We start from the raw sequence: 20,508 nt of genomic DNA, 5'->3' as shown, positions 1-20,508 counted from the left end.
AGTACTTACTCCACATAGATGGCCTTTAGCTGCTGGGATAAAGACAAATTCTTGGCTGCTAGAAAGCTCGCCAGCTCTGCACATATAACAGCAGCACTGACGCCATCCTTGTCCAGAACAAAGGGACAACACATGTATCCTGTCGAGAAAGCAGTAGACACACAGGCTCAGGAGTGGATTTCATCGCAGCACTAGAGCAGGCCACATGAGTGCAGCAGGCCTGTGCATATTAGGATCTAGTCTGAAGCACACACACATTTTTCATTTATCTCTGTGTTTGAGAACTTAGACCTATGTATGGTTCCATACCATAATATATATTTTATCTGCTTTACACCCAGAAGGTCCTGGATGTGAGCCCCCAGTGAACTATAGTGTGATTAGCTTACATAGAGCTGAGTGGTGACATATGCCTGTAATTCTAGCATTTGGGAGATGGAGGAGTTCTGGGTTACATAAGCTTGTGTCTCAAAAACAAAGCAATTTAGCCCTGTGCCTTGAATATAGGAGCCCTGAGGAAATCCACATTGAATGATCCGTTGGAGGTTTCCCCTGCTGGCAAATGGTGTTCATTGACCAGACTCATCGTCACAGTTCCAGCTCAGGTACACGTGGCTCTGCCTATTCCAGTCACTCTCCACCTCTTTCTCTTCTGACACCTGGTGGTACTTGGCAGTGACTGCATTCATCTTGATGGTTGGCCCCTACCCTCTTTTGTGTGGTCACTAATTGGAGCTGCTGGAGGCTAAAGCCATTATCGTATATTTCAGAGCCACTGAGTTAGCATTTATAATTATCACTTGATAAACAATGTCTCCTTAACAAAAGCCAAGGCAAGAGAGCTCTGTAAACTGACAACCAACAGGCAGCAGCCATGCCATCCCTCTGTAATGAGTTGGTTAAATGAAACGAGTGTCTCTTCGACTTAAGAAGTACACAGAACAGAAAGCGAATGATAGTGTTTGCTAAGTTAACAGCTATGCACGTGCTTGCACAAACAGCAGAATGTCCTATGCTCGTGCCTAACTTTCCTTTTTTTTAATATATATTTATTTATTTTATTATATGAGTACACCGTAGCTGTACAGATGGCTGTAAGCCATCATGTAATGGTTGCTGGGAATTGAACTCGGGACCTCTGCTCATTCCAGCCCCACTCACTATGGCCCAAAGATTTATGTATTATTATATGTTAAGTACATTGTAGCTGCCTTCAAACACACCAGAAGAGGGCATCAGATCCCATTACAGATGGTTGTGAGCCACCATGTGGTTGCTGGGATTTGAACTCAGGACCTTCAGAAGAGCAGTCAGTGCTCTTAACCACTGGAGCCATCTCTCCAGCCCCTAATTTTCCTTTCTTATATGTACTGACTGGTAGTTTAGGATGAGGCCTTTTGAGTAATTCTGGTTACATTTTTAATGTCCTTTCCTATGTCCATGACTGTGACTTCATGGGATCACAGAGCTGCCTTCTGCTCCCTGGGCACTCTCAGTGCATGCATCCTCATTAGACTTTTATTAGTGATTGAAAAGAAGAAAGAAAAAAGGAAAGTCATGACTACTTGTAGGGATGGTGGAGGAGAAGGAATCTCATTGTAGATATGAGAGAGAATGTAGCCAGAAGCAGAGACATTTGGGAGAGTCCAGAGCGAACAAGATCAGGAACCAAGCCATGTGAGGAGACAGGGGAAGGAGGAGGGGAAATTCAGGAGAATAAAGGGCAGACAAAAAGAGCTGGGGAACCAAAATGGCTGGATTATATAGGGAACAGCAGCTGGGGGAAGGGAAGCCCAGCCCCTTGGCTTAGAGAACAAGTAGGGGACAAGCAGGGACTGAAGGGTTCTGAGAGAACTTGGTGGCCAGCATCTGCTTTGATGTGTTAAATAAGCATCTCCATTATTCATTTGTCCTGTTTGAGCCCTAACAATCAGCTCCACAGATGTGTGGGTTCCTGCACTGCCAACGGCCCTGTGCAGAAGGCCACCACCGTCAGTTATCTGTGTATGGCCCAATTATTTGCATGCTATTTTTGTTATAGTTTTTGAAAAGATATGAGATTCCAGTTTAGAGTAGGAGAATTCAACACTTGAGCCAAACAAGAGAAGCAAGATAAACTGTGCTCCCATTTTATTGGGATCTGTTGAGCGCAAATTCAAATATTGATCTCGTTTGTTTGTTTTATTTATATATACATATAAATATATAATTTAATATGTAACATATTGTTTAATACACACACATACACACACACACACACACACACACACACACACACACACACACACACACTGCGAATCTCATTATTGCATCTTACCAATAGCTTCTTCAAATGCAAATAGGACAGTCTTCCCCTGGTCTACTAGCTGTTTGGCTCTGTTTCCCATCCACTTGAAGCCAGTTAATGTTTCCTAAACAGATAACACAAAAGAGAAAAGACATATTTTGGGGCAGGAGGATGAAGCTCAATTGGTAGAGTGCTTGCTTAGCCCTCAGTCTAGTCCCTAGTACCACACATACTGGGTGTGGGTGGCATGTGCCTAAAATCGTAGCAAGGCGTAGGTACAGAAGGATCAGAAGTTCAAGGTCATCCTTGGCTACAATATGAAGTTCAAGACTAGCCTGGGCTATATGAAACTCTGTCTCAAAATATAAAAGGAAAAGAGAAAAAAGTGGGTAGAATATCTTAGGAATCGGGGAGGTCTAAGACCTACAAACACCTTACCTCGAAATGAAAGCCCTCCTTTAAGGCTATGGCCCGCAAGATTTTGGAAGAAACGGTGCTGGACAACATGTATGTGTCTTTGAGGTTACTTTGATCTTGGTTCTTTTCTTTCCAGGAAGTGAAGAGCCACCATCCCAGGAGGGCTCCCAGCTCATTGCCTGAGAACACTCTCCACTCACCACTGCAAGGAAACAGGCCCTGTATTTCAGCAACCTTTAGGAAGGCACACAAGTCCCGGAGCTAGGCAAAAGAAGCTCAGCGTACTTTCTATAAAACTGTTCCCGTCTTTAAATAACTGGGCTGAGCTGGATGTGCTAGCACTCACTGTTAATCCCAGCACTCAGGAGGCAGAAACAGGCAGATCTCTGTGAGTTCCAGGCCAGCCTGGTCTACAAAGCGAGTTCTAGGACAGCCAGGACTACACAAAGAATCTCTGTCTCAAAAAACCAAAATAAATGAATAAATAAATAAGTAAATAAATAAGAAAAAAAATTAACTGGGCTGAGGTGGACCTACAACATCACAAATATCTGAGCAACTTTAATATATCAGCCAATGCTTCCAGATAAACATTAACATATTTGAAGATGGTCTACAGTTAGCATCCCAGGGAGGACACAGGACACGTTGATTTCCATCTTTGGCAAAGGCTGTAGTTTGAAGCTGTACCAGGCATTCTTTATATCTTTTGCATAGACCGCATGGTCATACCTGTCTTAAGTATTATGTCAAAGCCTGTCTATTTCCCCTAAATTCAACACTGCCTTGCAGTTCTGGTGCTTTATTAAATCCACAGACAGACTCAGAACTGAAAAGCCAGAATCATGCAAAGGTCTTTGCATCAGGAGGCATGGAGCCCTTCATGTACTAAGCTCAATTATAAAGTGAAGGTGTTACAAAGAGTCATTTCCAGGCCCAGCGCACACTCCATTGCTTTGCTCTGTGTTACACGAGTCAAGGACATGCTCGCCGCCCTTAGGATCAGCAAAGTGTCTGGTGAGAGGAACCTACCAGAGCTTTGATTGTAAAAACAAATATAATTAAACAGAAAACTTCCCATCTGGACTCAACGTCCCCACAAATACAGTATTGCTAAAGATGGAGTTCTGTATATTTTTTATGACTCAGATAAACAAAGTTAATTTTACCTGTCTTGCTTCTCAGCCACAGCAAGTCTGTCAGCATCTGGGTCATTGGCTAAGACGATTTTGGCCTTGATTTTGTCAGCCAATGCAAAAGATAAAGTCTGAAAATGAGTTCAGAAAATAAAATATTACTTAAGGAAAACATGGACCACACCATAGTCTTTAAGATTTGCATATGTTGAGAGTTCCAGTGACCATACAGAGCTGTGGCAGCCTTGTGGCTGGACTGGTATTTCTAGGCACTGTATATTTGGCCACACAAACCAGACCAAACCAACTCTTACAGTATCATTATTATCTAACGTTTCAAAATGGTATGTGAGCCACAATGTCAATAATACTCTTTAACAAGAAAGTATAAAATTAAAAATACAAAAAAACAAAAACAAAAACAAAAAACAAAAAACCCAAACCCTCTCCAGTCTATTATCAATACTTCTTGGCAATAGAGAAACTGTCAACAAATATTTAATTTAATTTAGAGCATAATTTAGATTTTAGCTCTTATATCCTCATGCAAGATGTCAAGTCTGAAAAAGCTCCTTTAAGAAATTGGTGACCATCCAACATACCTATTTACAGAGATATAATTCATTTTTCCCAGCACCCCATAAAAACACAATATACTTGAGAGCGACGGCTCAGAGTTTAAAAGGCAGAGTCCATTATTTAATAAAGGTAGGTTACCAAGACACCTTTACCCTCCTCAGGATTCGGGTATTTGACAGTGGGGAACTCGGGATCCGGGTCTTTCTGCTGGGGAACAGCTTCAGGAGGCGCAAGGTCAAAAGCCTTGAAGGCCAACTGCACAAACTCATGACCCACACCATGGACAGAGGTGTGCACGAACTTCACCTTGCTCTCCCTGTTCACCATCCTAGAGTAAGACAAAATGGAAACCGACAAAGGATCTAAACAAGGCTCTCTAGAGGGGAGGGTTTAGAAAATACCATGCGCTGGGGCACTTAACACGGTTAGAAAGATGCTTCAGTGTATGTACAGCTGGGAGCCTTTCAGATAGACCTAAGCTATGCCCTCCATACAGCATCTCCTATGACTTGAAAGATTCATTATCACCAAATGCAAGCACAAAAGTTCAAAAAAGCAGATTTTTTTTCTTATAATCTTGGTACAAAGTCTTTGAGAGTATGAATAAAACCCAGAAACCAAGAATTAAAAGACAACTAAATATTAACAAAATTGTTTAAAAACTTCCATAAAAAAGTTTCAATAAAAAATGTCAAAAGTAACAACAGGGAGAGAGTAGATACTTGAAAGAAACAAGACTTGGTTTCTTCTAAATAAAGAAAGAAATTTGCTAAATTCGACAGATAAGCAAATACTCAGAAAAGACAAATACAGATCAAATAAACATTAAAAAAAGTTTTTCACAATAAAGAGTATAAATGAAAGTGAGATTTTGTGTTCTTCTAACAAATGGGGGGTGTAATAATTTGGATAATGTGGAGCACAAGGTCGAAGGTGGGCCCTATGTTATTACCACAGGCTGCAGGTGAGGGCACCGACCACTCTAATGTTCTTGGAGAGCAGCTTGCTGATCACCCTCAACCTTGTAAATGCATGTGCTGTTATACACACACAAGTAACTGTTGCTTTCCCCTGCTACCTGCAGTGATACAAAACAAGCAAACACCCTGTTAACTCTCCCTGTTTGTGAAACTGAATGAGAGGGCTGGAGGGAAAGCTCACAGATTCACGTTTGCATTCCCTACCAGAAGGGGGAAAATGATAACCCCAGTTTTAGAGATTTCTTTTGTAGAGAAAACAGCCAGTGACCTGGGATCTCAGATCTGTATCCCATGGCGCAGGGAGACCCTAAGCCAGTGTGTTTTCTCCCTTAGATGGGATTAGAGTCTCTATTCTCCACTGGAGTAGCCGGGCCCAGGCTATCTAACAAACACAGCACCAAACAACCCAAAACTGAACTTCAGTTTCAGAGAGGCAATAAGCAGTGGCAGGACCTAAACCCTCCTGCTCAGTACCTGACTGTGACCACCAAGTTTGCCTCAGACTGAACAAACAGGCACAAACAGGCGCCATAAGCATTGTATGAGCACACTTGGGTACTGGGGATTAGAACTCAAGTCCTCACACTTATATAGCAAGTGCTCTTGCCCACTGGACCATCTTCCCAGCCCTGAAAGTATTTTCTTAAATACACATATATACAGTTACAGCCATACAAGCATATATATATATGTATATATATATATAGACACAGCCACAAACATATATGTATAAGTTGACAACACTTCAAACTGTAGCCCACAGTGGGTTGGCCACCTGTTTTTGTAAATAAAGCCACCTCAGTGTGGCTTCCCTGACTGGTCCCTTGTGCTGCTTGTACACTAGAATAGCAGCACATCTGAGGGATGAAGTCAGCAATGCCATGAGGATTTGTTACCAGTTCCTTTAAGAAAAAGTGGCCAGTTCTGCTGCTGTCCCATACACATGAGTGCTACAGTGTATGCACCAGGTAGAGGGGATCAAATCAAAAAACCAGACATTGTTAGAATTCGGCTGAATCACATTAGCTGAAGTGAAGCCACAATCCAGTTACCTGTGAAAACAGTATTTTTTAAGGTCTTCAAAGTAGTCATTACCGATGGACGCACTGGGGTTGTGAAGAAGAGAACTACTGTCAATCAAAGACTCGTCCCAAGCCTGAGGCCAGGGCTCTAGATTTTCCTCAATGGCCTGAGAAATGCCTCGGTCGTGTGGAGAGATGATCTGAGCTCCGTTGTCCCAGTAGACCTAGAGAAGCCAGAGAATGCATGTAGCAGGTTCAGGATGCAGAGCACCCACTCATGAGCAACACAGGGGTGGGATCCCTTATAAGCACACAGCGTGAGGAGAGAGCATGTGTTGGGGTTGCGAGGGGTTGGGGGGGGGTTGGAAGAGGTACCTTATAGCCATTGTCCTGCTTTGGATTGTGGGAGGCAGTGATCATGATTCCGGCACAGAGTTTCAGGTGTGACACTGTGTAAGGCTAAACAGAGCAGGAGACGGTTCTTAAGAAAGATTAGGCAGAACGGAAATGCCTACTGCACGTGTTTAGAGCCATTCATCCCCCTGTATCACCCTAATATCATGACACACCATTCGGCATCTCAGGTCCCATCCCAGCACCATGCAGCATCCCCCTTGTCTGTGGTTTTGCCCTGTTCTGTTTCAGTGACCAGTGGTTCAGGAAGACGAGTACGTGCCTTAGCTCTTTCAGCAGGACCCACACTCATATAATTTCATGACAGGAGACTGCTGCAACTCTTCCATTTATTATTAGTTACTGTTGTTAGTCTTTTCTATCCTTAACCCATAAATTAAGCATTCACTGGCACGAACATTTATTGGCCACAAGCTGCTTGGCCTTCTATATTGTCTATAGCCCTCTGACAAGTACTTAGACAGGAAACGGCTACTTACCACAAAGGGGGTTGGGGTTATATCAGAGAAGAGGTACACAGGAACCCCCTGGGTGATAAATGCAGTCGCAGCCAGCCGGGCAAACCTAGAAGTGCAGAAGCAGGGACAAAAAGGAGAGAGTCGGGGTTAGAGCTTCTCATGGCAGTGAGAAACAGTGAGCGGGCATGCTGGCGTGGAACCCAGGGCTTCATGCACACTAGGCAAACCCTCCACTAACCGAGATGCAGCCCTGGCCCCTTCCAACACGCCTACATTCAGTAGTGAAAGCTGAGACAGCTGGAGTCTGGTCCCCGCTCTTTTGTTTAGGATAAAGGCCTGAGGTCACCTTGTCACATGTCCAAGGCTACTGAACATGTAAGCCAGGATGATTTAAAGTCTTTCAACTCTGTCCATCTGGGCCTACCTCAGTGGCTCCCATTTGGGCTCATCTGTCCTCAGGGATATTTGAAGCGGAGACACTGTCCGTTGTCATAACACCTTATAATGCATAGGACAATCCACCACAACAAAGAATGGTCCAACCGCTGGGACCTCATGTGTCACTATGCAGAGGCTTAAAAGCGACGATTTACACTGTCACAATTCAGTACACACCTCATACGAACTCGGACTAGGTGTTGTTTTATTTAAGTATAAGAGGTGTCCTTATGCGTGTGTGCACAGCAGAGGCAGGAACCACAAGCCCCAAAAGAATTGAAATGCCGGTCACTTCAAGCAAATGCCATGGCTCCAGGAGCAGAGCAAGAGCTGTCCTTAAAAACACAGCTGTATCAGCTGTGACAGGTCTAAGCCAGGATTTACAGTACATGGGAACCAAGCCTGGTGGTGAGCGTCTGTAATCTCACACTCTAAGAGACCGAGAGAAGAGAATCATGAATTCAGTACAGGCATGGTCTAGATAGTGAGAGCTTGTCTCGGAACTGACAAGAGAAAGCAGGAGAAGGTGCACACAGGCATTACACAAGCCGTGCGCCTTTTTATATAGGGGACTCATGCAGTGGAGGGTGTCTTAGAAAAGGTCTCTGGTGGATACTGAAGGCCAATTTTAAATGTTTTCTATGTTTGGGGGATTTAAATGGGAAGCACTGGTTCAGCATTCAAAAAATTGCTGCCCCTACTGGTGTCACTATCTATCTTCAGCATCACTATCTTCAGCACCTCTATCTTCAGCATCTCTATCTTCAGTATCTCTATCTTTGGCATCTCTTGCTCACAGCTAACCACAAGTCCCCTGGGTCTGGGACTGTTACAAGGCTACACCCTGAGAAAGATGTCTGTCAAGAAAGAAAGAGGCAACAGTGCCTATAAATAGCAAGGGAGGATAAAGTGGAAGCAAGTGAGAGGCAGGTTTAGACAGTTTTTCCTCCATCAATTTTGTTTGTTTTTTGAGACAAGGTCTCTCTGGGTATCTTACTTGCTATGTAGCCAAGGCTGCCTTTGAACTCAAGAAGTCCTTCCACTGTTTCCAGAGTGCTGGGATTAAAGGCCCAGGCTAACCAGTCTTTTTTGAAGGGTGGGGTATGGGTGGGTTCAACTCCGGGTTTCACCCTGGTTGTCCTTGACCTTGGCTTTGTAGACCAGGCTGGCCTCAAACTCACAGAAATCTGTCTGCCTCTGCTTCCCTAGTGCTGGGATTGCCTAGCCCTAAGCCATTACTTTTAACGACTGAGTAATTATGGGTTTAAAGTCAAGTCATTAAAAAAAAAAAAATCAGGTTATGTCATGACCTTATTAAGGTTATGTACTGTTCTTACAAAGGCTTGCAACTGCCTATGACTCCAGCTAGAGGGGATCCAGTGCCTCTGGTCTCTGTGGGCACCTGCACCCATAGGCAAGCATCCACACGCACACACACATATTCACATCATTTAAAAAATGGTTTTAAAAAAGTCAAATTATCGAAATGATGATTCAAAATAAAAGTATAAAAGAAATTATGAAAAAGAATCCTTTTCTGAAAAGCGTCTCCAGGTCCCATCCCAAAGCCCCCCTCAAACCCTACAACCTAAATACCTTCTGCTGCTGCCTCCGCTGGCAGGGTGAGCTCTGGCATCGAAGCTGATCACCACGCCCCTCTGCTTCAGGTCACTGAACTGCTTTTCCAGGTACCTGCAAAATCCCTGAAAGAAGCCCAGGGCGAAAAGCACATATTTCATACATATAAGAGTCAGCCCACTTCTATTTTCTCCGCTTTCACAGGACAACATAGGGTTGGGGACCAGTGGTTATGCAGACTGAATGGCTAGATGAAAACAGCTTCTTTTGACTATCTAAGTCAGGTGCTGTGTTGAATTTAATACCTTCAAGTCCAGACTAACTTGCTCAGAATTTCCAACTTACAATAGGACACAGAGAAGAGCAAGGGCCTACGCATTTTCAGACCTAATGAGCCACAGACTGTGGGCTGTACTCAGGTCTGGTGACAGGTGCTTCAGTGTAGGATGTAAGGTACATATGCCTCTGGGGCCAGAAAATGGATTTGAACTCTACTCTGCCACCATTGAGGAAGAGACAAATTTTTATATCTTTTGTCTAGTTTCCATGTCTATATACAGGAACACCAATAATAATAACACTGTAATTTAGTAACATGCTTGCCTCGTAAGCCTGAGGACCTGCATCTGATACCCAGAAGCCAACTGAAAAAAAAAAAATAAGTTAGGTGTGGTGGCACAAGCTTGCAAACCCAGTATTGGGGAGACAGAGGCAGCTCTGAGACTTGTGGGGCTCCCTAGCCAGCCAGCCTACCTTACTTGGTAAATTCTAGGCCAGTAAGAGAATCTGTCTCAAAAGAAAAAGTGAACGGTGCCTGGGAAATAACACCGAGGTTATCTTCTGGTCTCCAGATGTGTGCACGTCATTACTCCAGTCATGACCTTATCCCTTGCTTCCAGCCTAGATCAGCAGGCACTTCTGACACATCTCTCTGCTCTGTGACATCAGTTAAAGAAAGCCAATACGTTTTACACAGTTTTGACAATTGACTGATGAAAATTTATTTGATTTGTTTGTTTCGGATACTATTTACCAGAAATCCAAAGGAGACTGGAATTGGTCCATTTATAGGGTAAAACTTGCTATACAAATCAAACTTAGGCATTGTGGGGCTATCACTACCTGGCCCAAGCTGATGGAACATCCCATCCTTGTGTATCAGCATCACATCGATCTCAGACACAAGAGAGCAGCAAACTTGGAATCCAAACAATCCAGACCCTGGACATTATCAGAGAGTTCTGGTTGACTGGGCAATAGAGATGCGACCTACTCCTCACTGTACTCTGACTAAAGGAAACCTTATAAATAAAGAAGCATACCTATGATTTTTGGTAGAGGGATACATCTCAATCTTGTTAGCAATGTTACATCAATGTTTCTTTTCTCATGGCAAACACATACCATCATCCAGCACACTTTCTGAAAGTGGTAACGAAATAAGGATGCATGTTATGTATTGGCTTTGTGGGTTCCCAAGAAGGAATTCATATGCCTGACTCTTCACAGCTTATGATGGTGACATTATACCTAACTCTCCAGGTCAACCTTTGCACTGTGACTTCAATGTGTCAGGGGGCAAAAAGCACATAGCCCGAGTCCAGATTCTCATATCCCTAAATTTTCTAGAAGCTTCTGGGTCCTGTTGAGGATGAGGACCTGAGAATAGGTGAGGGAAAGGACACTATTCCATAGGGGATGAAGGAGGTTTTCAGAATTAAAATACTACTATAAACAAAACAAAAACTTTCATGGCTCCAAAATATATAACTGTGATCCATAAAAGCTAAGATAGATAGATAGATAGATAGATAGATAGATAGATAGATAGATAGATAGATAGATGTGTTTGGGATGAAACTTATAAAACCATCTTTTAAAAATTACATTTTAATTATATCCATGTGTGTGCTTCTGGGTGAGTGTATGCCACATGTGTGCAGGGAGTGAGAAGAGGATGTCTGATCCCCTGGAGCTTACAGGTGGCTATAAGCCACTGGATGTGGTTGTTAAGAACCAAACTCAAATCATCTGCAAGAGTAGCAAGCATTCTTTGCCACAGAGCCATCTCTCAAGCCCCTTTCCTTATTATTTTAAATTATGTATGTGTGTGAGCCTGTGTGAGTGAGTATACATAGGTACACAAGCACTCATATAAGTACAGGTGCTCATGGAGGCCAGAAGAGGGTGTCAGGTCCTCTGGAGCTAGAATTACAAGTAGTGTGAATCACCTGACATGGGTGCTGGGAACCAAACTGAGGTCCTCAACAAGAGGAACCTGTCCTCTTCACTCCTGAGCCATCTCTCCAGCACCCTGAAACCATCTTTAAATGAGATTGGCCTTGAGTTAGTTAGAATGGGCTATTTCATAGGCCAGTGAGTTATTAGTCACTGATGTGTCCAGGTTAAATTAAGTACTCTCCAGTAATCACAAACACAGCATCAAAAAGATGTGAATTAATTGTCATAAGAAATCATAACCTCTACCTATGAGGCAAATAAGAGAAGAGTTTTCCTCCAGCCTCTGCCCTACTTCTTTGAGATGTTCTTCACTGGCACCTTAACCAAAGCAGGGCAGTTTTAAGGTGCCACTAGGCTTGGCCTTCACACCCAAAGGAGCAGGAGCAAGAGTGTCAATGCCCCAGTGAATGTGAGAACGGGGATGTGACCGACCAAACCGCACGCCAGTGTTCCATCAGGGAATGCCACCCACAGCTGGAGTGGCAGCCAGGGCAGGCCATTCCAGAAGTCCTTTTTCCTTCACTTCTGGGATGACCCCTAAGATGTTAAAGTTGCATCTGCTGCTTTCCTGAAATGTTCTCAGCACTGAGCATCCTCATGTCCATGGGAAGCATCACTCCAGAGTAGAGGGCTCCTAAGGATCACACCAGTGGGTGGATGATGGAATAGGATCACTTATAAAACATCTCTCCATCGTGGTTTCAAAGGACTCCTAATTACATGCATTTCTGAGGCCCACTCTCAGAAGAGTGCCCTTGTTCTAGCAGAAAAAAAGCCTAATTTCTCCACTTCAGGAAATTAGATAGAGTTGAATATAGGGGAAAAGGTTCAAGGTTAATCTTCAATCCACACCTCACAGTAGGTGCGACAAACTGGATTGTCCAAATATAACCACGGCACTATATATCCCCACCAGGTGCCACTGACCTTCTCTTTAGGCAGACATGGTGGGGATTAGTTACTTTGTTTGGGTCACAGTTCATTTATAAACACCAGTATAGCTCCCAGCCAGCATATTTGTGTTCATATTCCCTGCCATTACTTTAGTCAATGGATCTGTATAAGAACAAATTCTCCACAAGGGAATCTGACTTTGTCATATCAATTCACTATGCCTGACACACAGTGGGCATTCAATAAACTTGTTGCATGGCTGTCTGGGTGAATAGAAAGCTGATGAATTTTAAACAAGGACTGCACAAGCCTCATTGTGTAGATTAAATGGTGGGCTCTTTCTCTCTTTGGTCAGATCCAAAGACAAACCCATAACTAAGACAAATTAAATCTATCAGATCCCCGGGACTCAGGGAGACACACCGGGAAGAGCCAGCAATGACAAACTCATGGTACCTGTGTGGTCTGGATGATAGTCAGGTCATTCATTCGAGAAATCCCTGCTCCCATAGGCGCTCGGAGGCCAGCTGTCCCGAACTCCATCCGGGCCCCAAAGCATTTCTGCAGCTCTTCTTTATTACCTTCAGCAATGAGCTGTTTCACTGCCTCTGAAGTTAAAGGATTCTGAAAGACAGACATGGATGTACCAGACACAGCTTGGTTAAGAGAAAGACAGAAAATCTGCAAGGTAGACCACACCCTCAACACACACACACACACACATACACACACACACACACACACACACACACACACATAAAATCTAACCTCTACGAAAAATTTGTATAAATACAGGCTTTTACATTCTCTTTCCTACTGAGGTAACAGTTTTAGAGAAAATGAACAAGATGCTGTTTTAGAATAGACAGCTACCATGCTCAGGGAGATCTCAGATCATTCGCTTCCCAACCCTGTGCTTGAGCAGGCTATAAAGTACTTAGATTCTCCCTATCTGTAAAAGGCGAGCCAGCTAGAACGGCTCTAGCAAAATTTTCAAGGTCATAAATTAGAGTTTGTCTTTGTCTGACACTGAGTTGTGGTGTTTATCTCCTTCCCTCAAAGTTCCCCAGGGTAGTAGGTCAGTCAGTTTAATTAAAACCGTTCTTTTGTCCTGCTTTATAGTTTTTACAATGTGTTTCCTTCAATGACTCTAAGTCAGGCCAATAATAGCTGAAGGCTTGGGTGAGTAGTTTACAGAAATTGAATGGCTTGCTTAAACTGCAAGACGAATATTAGCCTAGTGCCTTTTCTATTACATTAATTGCAGACAGATAAGAGCATGAATCACTTAAGTACACTTGCCTTGTTTTCTTTGCATAAGGATTGCAGGAGATGTGAAGATTGGAGAATTACCTAACTCCACCTGGACTTTTACATTAAGAATTGAGGGAATGCTGGAGTGAAGTACTTCTAGTCATCATTTGCTAAAATGAACACTGGGCAAGATAAGGCTCTATAATTAAACTTTGAAATGTGGTCTCAATAAAACCCTGGCTTCCTGGAATCAAGCCCACGGTTCCAGATTGTTCCAGTTTCAGCGGGAACCTGGACCAATCTTTTGGCTTAAAAACTCTAGATTCAACGGCAGAGAACCATCTTACCCATTACACCGTCAGGTGCCCCCAAGGCAAGGCTCAGAGCTGGCATACAAAAGGAGCTCAACAAACTCCTGCTGAGTGGCAGAGACAACACAGACTTCCTGGCCACACCCAATATCCATGGCTTCTCTGAGGCCTACAGTGAGGATTTCAAAAGTCTTAATTGGCCTTGGATCCCTAGAAAAGACTCAGCAGCCTGAGAGAACAAAGCAAAGAGATAAAGAAAAGTCAAGAAGAGAGCAATAGGGATAAGGGTCAGACCTGGGGTGACAGAAACTGACAGAAGAGGGAGGCACAGGGCAGGGGACACAGTAGCCGTGCAAAGAGCTCCACCAGAGTCCCTGCCAGCTCAGTAACCTCAGTGCTTTTAGCTGGTGGAAGGTTCCCTGAAGAATGAATGGGTCCTTCCCAGAGAGGCACCCAGCTCCAGCTAAAGTAACTGAGAGGGGCTTAAGTCAGCTCCACCAGTTAAGTGCTTGCTAAGCAAGCTTTAAGACCCAAGCTCACACCCCCAGCTTGCACTAACATGCCTAGCTAACCAGAGTTTATCTGTAAGTCTAATGCTGGAGGTAGACAGGCTGTGTATGCATAGTGAGCTGTTCAGTCAATTTAGCCAATGGGCTTCACGTTCAATGAGAGCGTTTGCTTGGCCCAGGGAGCAGCACTATTAGAAGGTGTGGCCTTGTTGGAGGAAGTGTGTCACTGTCGGGGTGGGCTTTGAGAGACCTTCCTCCTAGTTGCCTGGAAGGCAGCTTCTATTTGCCTTTAGAACAAGATGTAGAACTCTTAGCTCTTTCTCCAGCACCATGCCAGCCTGCATGCCGCCAGGCTTCCCACTATGACGATAATGGACCGAACTTCTGAACTGTAAGCCAGCCCCAATTAAATGTCCTTTATAAGAGTTGCCTTGGCCGTGGTGTCTCTTCACAGCAATTAAGCCTTAAGGCAGAGTGAATGAGGAAGACACTTGACTTCAGTCTCTGGCCTCTGAACGAATATGCACAAGGGTCTACACACAAGCACACAAACAGACACAACCATACACCACACGGACACACCTCTGATTGGGAAAACCATATTGAAGCATCTCCAAAGGAGAAAAGGACAATTTCTTTGCACCTCTACTCATGGAGGAACCGTTCGTTTCATGGAGGTACCGTTCGTTCCAAGACAGATTCCATGTTTTATAGTAGCTACATTTTCTGTTCACTTCTGAGCGCATCTGTGAAGTACCTTCTGAAGACCAATAGATCCCAGGCTCTGATGGGATCAAAGGGTTTCTCCTTTGATGGATCCATAATATGCTGGCATTATGAGGAGGTGACAAAAGGTGGGAACTGGGAGCAAGTTGGAGGATTGAGGATACTGGGACTTGTCCAGTATATGTCCCTGATATATTTCTGAAATGGCCTTTTCCTGTATTCCCCCTTTCTCTACTTCCTAGTCTCTATGATACAAACAGCTCTGCTACACCTTTCCACCATGAAGGATAAAACCATCTCAGAGTCTGGGCAAAGCAGTTCTTTCCCTGTTCCTTCAGTCGGTCAGACACTTAGTCAAGAGGTACAAATAGCCTGACTAACACATAGAACAATACTTCTTAAGTCAGGCGTTAAGATAACTACACAATGAAAGTTAGTAAGTTATCAGAAATGGAAACAGTTTCCTTCCCTTAAACATCCTGGAGTGCCTTAACTTTCCAGGAAAAACAAAACACAAACTCCCGCGAGGGGCTGGCACTGCCATCCAGGATGGCCTGACTTTTCATTTTCTAGGTGTGACTGTGGAATAGCTTCTGCTGAGCTCTCCAGTCAACAAATGTTTCAGGGACCTACTATAGACATGTAGTACAGCCTCTAGTACTGTAGACCACAGAAGGCAGCAGAGACACCCAGCACCAGCTACATAATTTTCAGGGTCCAGTGCACAATTAAAACGAAAGACTCCGTGATTAACAAAAGAGAATCTCAAGGTAGTGCTTTAAAAGACGGCTTGGGCCCTTCCCTGAGCACCGGTTCAGTGGATCTGCATGGGTCTCACCTCCTGAAGTCAGCCCTGGACAACGACAGACTTTAAACAAACAAACGTCTAAGCGGTGCTGGTTTGTTTCTTCCAGTCCCAGGAAGAGCAGGGAATGAAAGGACTGTGGGCTGTCTAGAGCAAGTATTTGAGTTAAATATGTTGCACTTGGGAGACGGGAAAGACCTGCTAAGTTCACACAGGAATAACAACAAGAGAAACAAAGTCAGCTGATCACAGGCAAGAAGAACATTGCGGGCAAAGCAACAGGACACGCGGAAGCACAGGTCAGAGAGAACTTGTAGAGGGCAAAGGAAGTGATGTCCGGAGCTGGTCGTCTGACTGCTTCAGCCATAAGACAGGGGAAAAGACGCAGCTGGGACCAAAGCACACTCTGTCACCTTCCCAGTGAAGTAAATGTCCTCTGGAAAACTCCCAGTTAGCCTGGCCCATCAGGGACCTGTTAGTAACCACGCAATCAGAAACGGTAGTCTGGACTGTAGAGAAGTCCAGGTCCCGGGAAAGGCGGGCCAGAGCGGATTCTGAATGGATGAGGATGCTCTCAGCCCATCACAGAACCTCAAAAACCTTCTCGTGCGTGGATTACCCCGGATCCCAGTCCCGCTATGTTCACCCCTCCCCAGCTCGTTCCTCTACCGGGTGAAGCAGCCGGGCGAGCCACACAGCTAGCTGTCTCTAGTCCCGCAACAGCTTACGCCGAGCAGGCTCCGTGTGGCGGGGCAGGGAAGGAAGGAAGCTGGGCCCGGCTCCCTGCCGGACAAGCCACGGCGCCCGAGAACCGGAAAGCCGGAGATCGGCCCTTACCCGATCCCAACGCAGCCACTGCGCGGTCTCCTGCTCCAGTCGCGCGTCCATGCCCAAGCCACTGCCTTCCGGAGCCGGTGCCTGTGTCGCAGTCGCCGCCGCCATCCCGCCGCAGTCACAACCCGGCGGAGAAGGCCGGGTCACCCTTCTGGCGGGGCGGGGAGAGGGCGGGGACAGAGGCGTAGTCAGAGGGCCGGAGGGAAGAGGACTTGCAGTAGTCCCCGCCCGGTTCCAGACTTGCTTTTAGCGGGTGTGCCTACAGGAGGACAGGCAATTAGGGAATGCTTGGTGGCTTGCTCTAGTCTCCTAGGCCATACCCAGTGTCCTCTAGCAAACATCACGTGTGCCTTTGGTGCCCATCACGTCTGGGATGCTAGTCTGAATGAGCTGGGAAGCAGAGCACATTGGCGCAGGTCAGTACAATAAGACAGAGGCAGGCAGGTCTCTGTAAGTTAGAGGCCAATCTGATCTATAATAGTGAATTCCAGACTGACTAGGGGTACAGAGTGAGATCCTGTCTCAAGATGTAAGTTAAGTTAGAGAATAGCAAAGGGAAAAAAATCTTGAAAAAGAAGAGCCAAGTGGGGAATAAATCAAATAAACCAGCGAACCAGAAATGAGATAACACTTGCAAAGACAGTTTATGTCAGAAGAGCACCCGCAAGGACAAATTATACTTTCAAGGCGCTGGGTCAACTGGATTTTCACACTAGAAAATGTTAAAAGAATGTCGACTCATCCGCCAGAGGTCATCCCACACAAATGAGAATTCTAGGTCAGCCGGGCGATGTGCACACCTGGCTGGGCATGAGGAAGCACAAGCAAGAATGTTTCTGAGCTGCACGTGATGCCTTCCTCACTCCTGCAGTCCTGACTATTGGGAAACTGAGGTGGGACTGTTGTAAGTTCACAGCCTGGCCTATGAAGTGAGTTCCAGGTCACAGTGGGTTACAGTGTGAGACCTTGTCTCAAAAAACAAACGGGCTGGAGAGATGGCTCAGCAGTTAAGAGCACGGACTGCTCTTCTGAAGGTCCTGAGTGCAAATCCCCGCAACCACGTGGTGGCTCACAACCATCGGTAATGAGATCTGACGCCCTCTTCTGGTGTGTCTGAAGACAGCTGCAGTGTACTTAGATATGATAATAAATAATTCTTTAAAAAACAACCAAACAACCCTGAAAAGACACAAAAACCCAACCAAACAAAGAAAAACCAAAGCAGTTAAGAACACTGGCTTTTCTTCCAGAGCACCTCGATTTGATTATCAGACCTAACATGGCTGCTCAGGACCATCTGAAACCAGTTGCAGGGAGTCCTACATCATTTTCAGATCTCTATTGTCACATATATCTATGGTGCATAGACATATATGCAGACAAAATACCCAAATATTAAAAAAAAAAAAAACTTCTTAAAAAGTTTCTAGCAACTTTAGTCACAAAAAAAGCTCCAATCAGACACACAGAATGGATAAATATATAGTGGTATATGCACACTAAGTCATGTAAATAAGTTATGGCCACTCAGCCATGAGTTACACAGCCCAGTGAGAATGAAGAGCTGTGTGCAACCTTATGAATGTAGCTCATAACCATCCCATAGAGTGAAAGAATTCAGACCTCTGATAGACACTGGGTCTGGCAGACACTGAATAAGAAAAACACAAGGAAAGAAAACAAATCAGTATTTTCCAGAACTGGATATGGGGATTCACTGGGAGTTAAGGAAAGGGACAATTCTGTATATTCTCTGGGTTTGTGTTTGCCTGGAGCCAGGTGCTCATCAAAACTTAGAACCATGGTTACCAGCTATAAGTTATGTCTCAATTTTGTACTCATTGTGACATACATATGGAAATGCAAGCATAACTTTAGGGAGTCAATTCTCTTCTTCCACCATATAGGTCCTAGAACTTGAGTTCAGGTTATCAAGCTTGGTGGCAAGTGCCCTTTGTTGCAGGACGTTTAATCATACTCTGAACTCTGAGATTATGTTGTTTACTGGCGAAGCCTGTTTCTAATTGTGGTGTGACTCAACCTTAGCACACACCTTTACACCTTTAATCTCTGGCAGGGATACAGACCCACCCTTACCACTCACCTTTAATCCCAAACAATGAAGGCAGAGTTAGTTTGTAGAAGGAAGCATCCATGTCTGAAGGTGATGTCTAATTGAGTGGCAGACAAAGTGACGAATCAGGGAAAGACTTGACAGGGCAGAGCCGAGAGGAAAGAGAGGCTATTTAGGGAGCAGTGCAGAGAGAGGAGAGAGAGGGTAGTTTTACTGGGACAACTATAGAGACAGGTTGCAGAGAGAACAAGCTACACACAGATAAAGACATAGTTAGAGAATGAAAAAGAGCTAGATTAGACCAGATGGTCAGTTAGTATGAGGCCAAGCAAAGCAAAAAGTCAGCGGCTGGGAGGGAAGCCAGATTGAATCAGTCAGCTTGGAGAGGAGTTTAAGCTGTAACAGCTGAGTTGAATCAGCCAGCTTGAGTTCAGACACAACTAGGAGGGGAGAGCTTATTCAGCAGCAAGTCTCAGGGGCTGAAAACATTCTAGGCCTAGGTAAGATTGTACAGAGTTTAGAAGCTTCCAGGACCAGGGCTAGGTTAGCAGACAGAGGCAGTTAGTCTCAGAGATGATCATTACATCAGGTAAATAAAAAAAAAAAATACTTTTACAGCCTTTACTTGCTAAGCCATCTCACTTATTCATATTTCAATTTTAAAAATTATTAACATAAAAGCTACAGAAGAGTTAGTCTATGAACATTAGGTTACTGGCTATATTTGGGAAGGAGGAATTTTGTGTCTGCTCTGCTCTTCCTCCCCTCTGCTGGAAGTTAATCAGGGCCTTGCTTGTGCTAGCCAAGCATTGAGCTACATCCCCAATCCCAGTCCCCCTAATCTCCACGGTTTGTTGTTGTTGTTGTTGTTGATGTTGTTTTCTTTGAGACTGGGTTGTCAAAGCTTGTCTAAATTGGTCTTAAACTTGCTATAGTTGTAGCTAAGGCTGGCTTGAAATTTATGATCCTCCTGCCTCAGCCTCCTAGAGTAGCTGAGATTATAGGTATTTGCCATCATCCCTTGCTTGGACCTATTCTACTTCATGACCTGAATGGAGGTAATACAGATGCATTCACATATGTTACTTGACAGTGCTATAGCCTTTTTGTTGATTGCTTAGTTTGGTTTTGGGTTTCCTGTAGCCATAGTCAACTCAATATGTAGCCAAGTACAACCTTAAACACCCAATACTCCTGTCTCTAACTCCTAACTGCTGGGATTATAGGCATACGCCAGCACACCTAGCTACAATCTTAAGAATTATGGGTTTTCTTTGTGTATGTGTGTGTGTGTGTGTGTGTGTGTGTGTGTGTTTAGGTAGGTATTTATTTATGTAACGTACATGAGTAACACTGGAGCTGTCTTCAGAAACACCAGAAGCAGGTATTGGATCCCATTATAGATGGCTGTGAGTCACCATGTGGTTGCTGGGAATTGAACTTGAAAAGAAGAGCAGTCAGTGCACTTAACTGCTCGCTGAGCCATCTCTCCAGCCCTTCTTTGTGTTCGATTGCAGCATCAGATAGAAGCACACATACTAGGGTGTATGG

The 20,508-nt window shown here is 44.4% G+C and overlaps 1 protein-coding gene across 1 annotated transcript in view; it reads right to left on the bottom strand.

The window, feature by feature from the left end:
• Positions 1 to 17,041, bottom strand: part of Pgm2 (phosphoglucomutase 2) — a 29,258-nt gene extending 12,217 nt beyond the window's left edge. Inside the window, exons 1-11 of the mRNA XM_031342383.1 lie at positions 16,887 to 17,041; positions 12,901 to 13,068; positions 9,328 to 9,434; positions 7,315 to 7,399; positions 6,797 to 6,880; positions 6,452 to 6,645; positions 4,558 to 4,747; positions 3,874 to 3,971; positions 2,726 to 2,906; positions 2,318 to 2,411; positions 10 to 139 (exon numbers count right to left, since the gene is read on the bottom strand). Of these exons, the coding sequence (XP_031198243.1) occupies positions 10 to 139; positions 2,318 to 2,411; positions 2,726 to 2,906; positions 3,874 to 3,971; positions 4,558 to 4,747; positions 6,452 to 6,645; positions 6,797 to 6,880; positions 7,315 to 7,399; positions 9,328 to 9,434; positions 12,901 to 13,068; positions 16,887 to 16,991 (1,436 nt within the window). The 5' untranslated portion in view covers positions 16,992 to 17,041. The remainder of the gene's footprint in view (positions 1 to 9; positions 140 to 2,317; positions 2,412 to 2,725; positions 2,907 to 3,873; positions 3,972 to 4,557; positions 4,748 to 6,451; positions 6,646 to 6,796; positions 6,881 to 7,314; positions 7,400 to 9,327; positions 9,435 to 12,900; positions 13,069 to 16,886) is intronic.
• Positions 17,042 to 20,508: the final 3,467 nt, after the last annotated feature.

This window comes from Mastomys coucha, unplaced genomic scaffold, assembly GCF_008632895.1.
Source record: "Mastomys coucha isolate ucsf_1 unplaced genomic scaffold, UCSF_Mcou_1 pScaffold22, whole genome shotgun sequence".
NCBI lineage: Eukaryota > Metazoa > Chordata > Mammalia > Rodentia > Muridae > Mastomys > Mastomys coucha.
The sequence above is the reverse complement of the archived record's forward strand: the minus strand, read 5'-3'. Positions and strand labels throughout refer to the sequence as shown.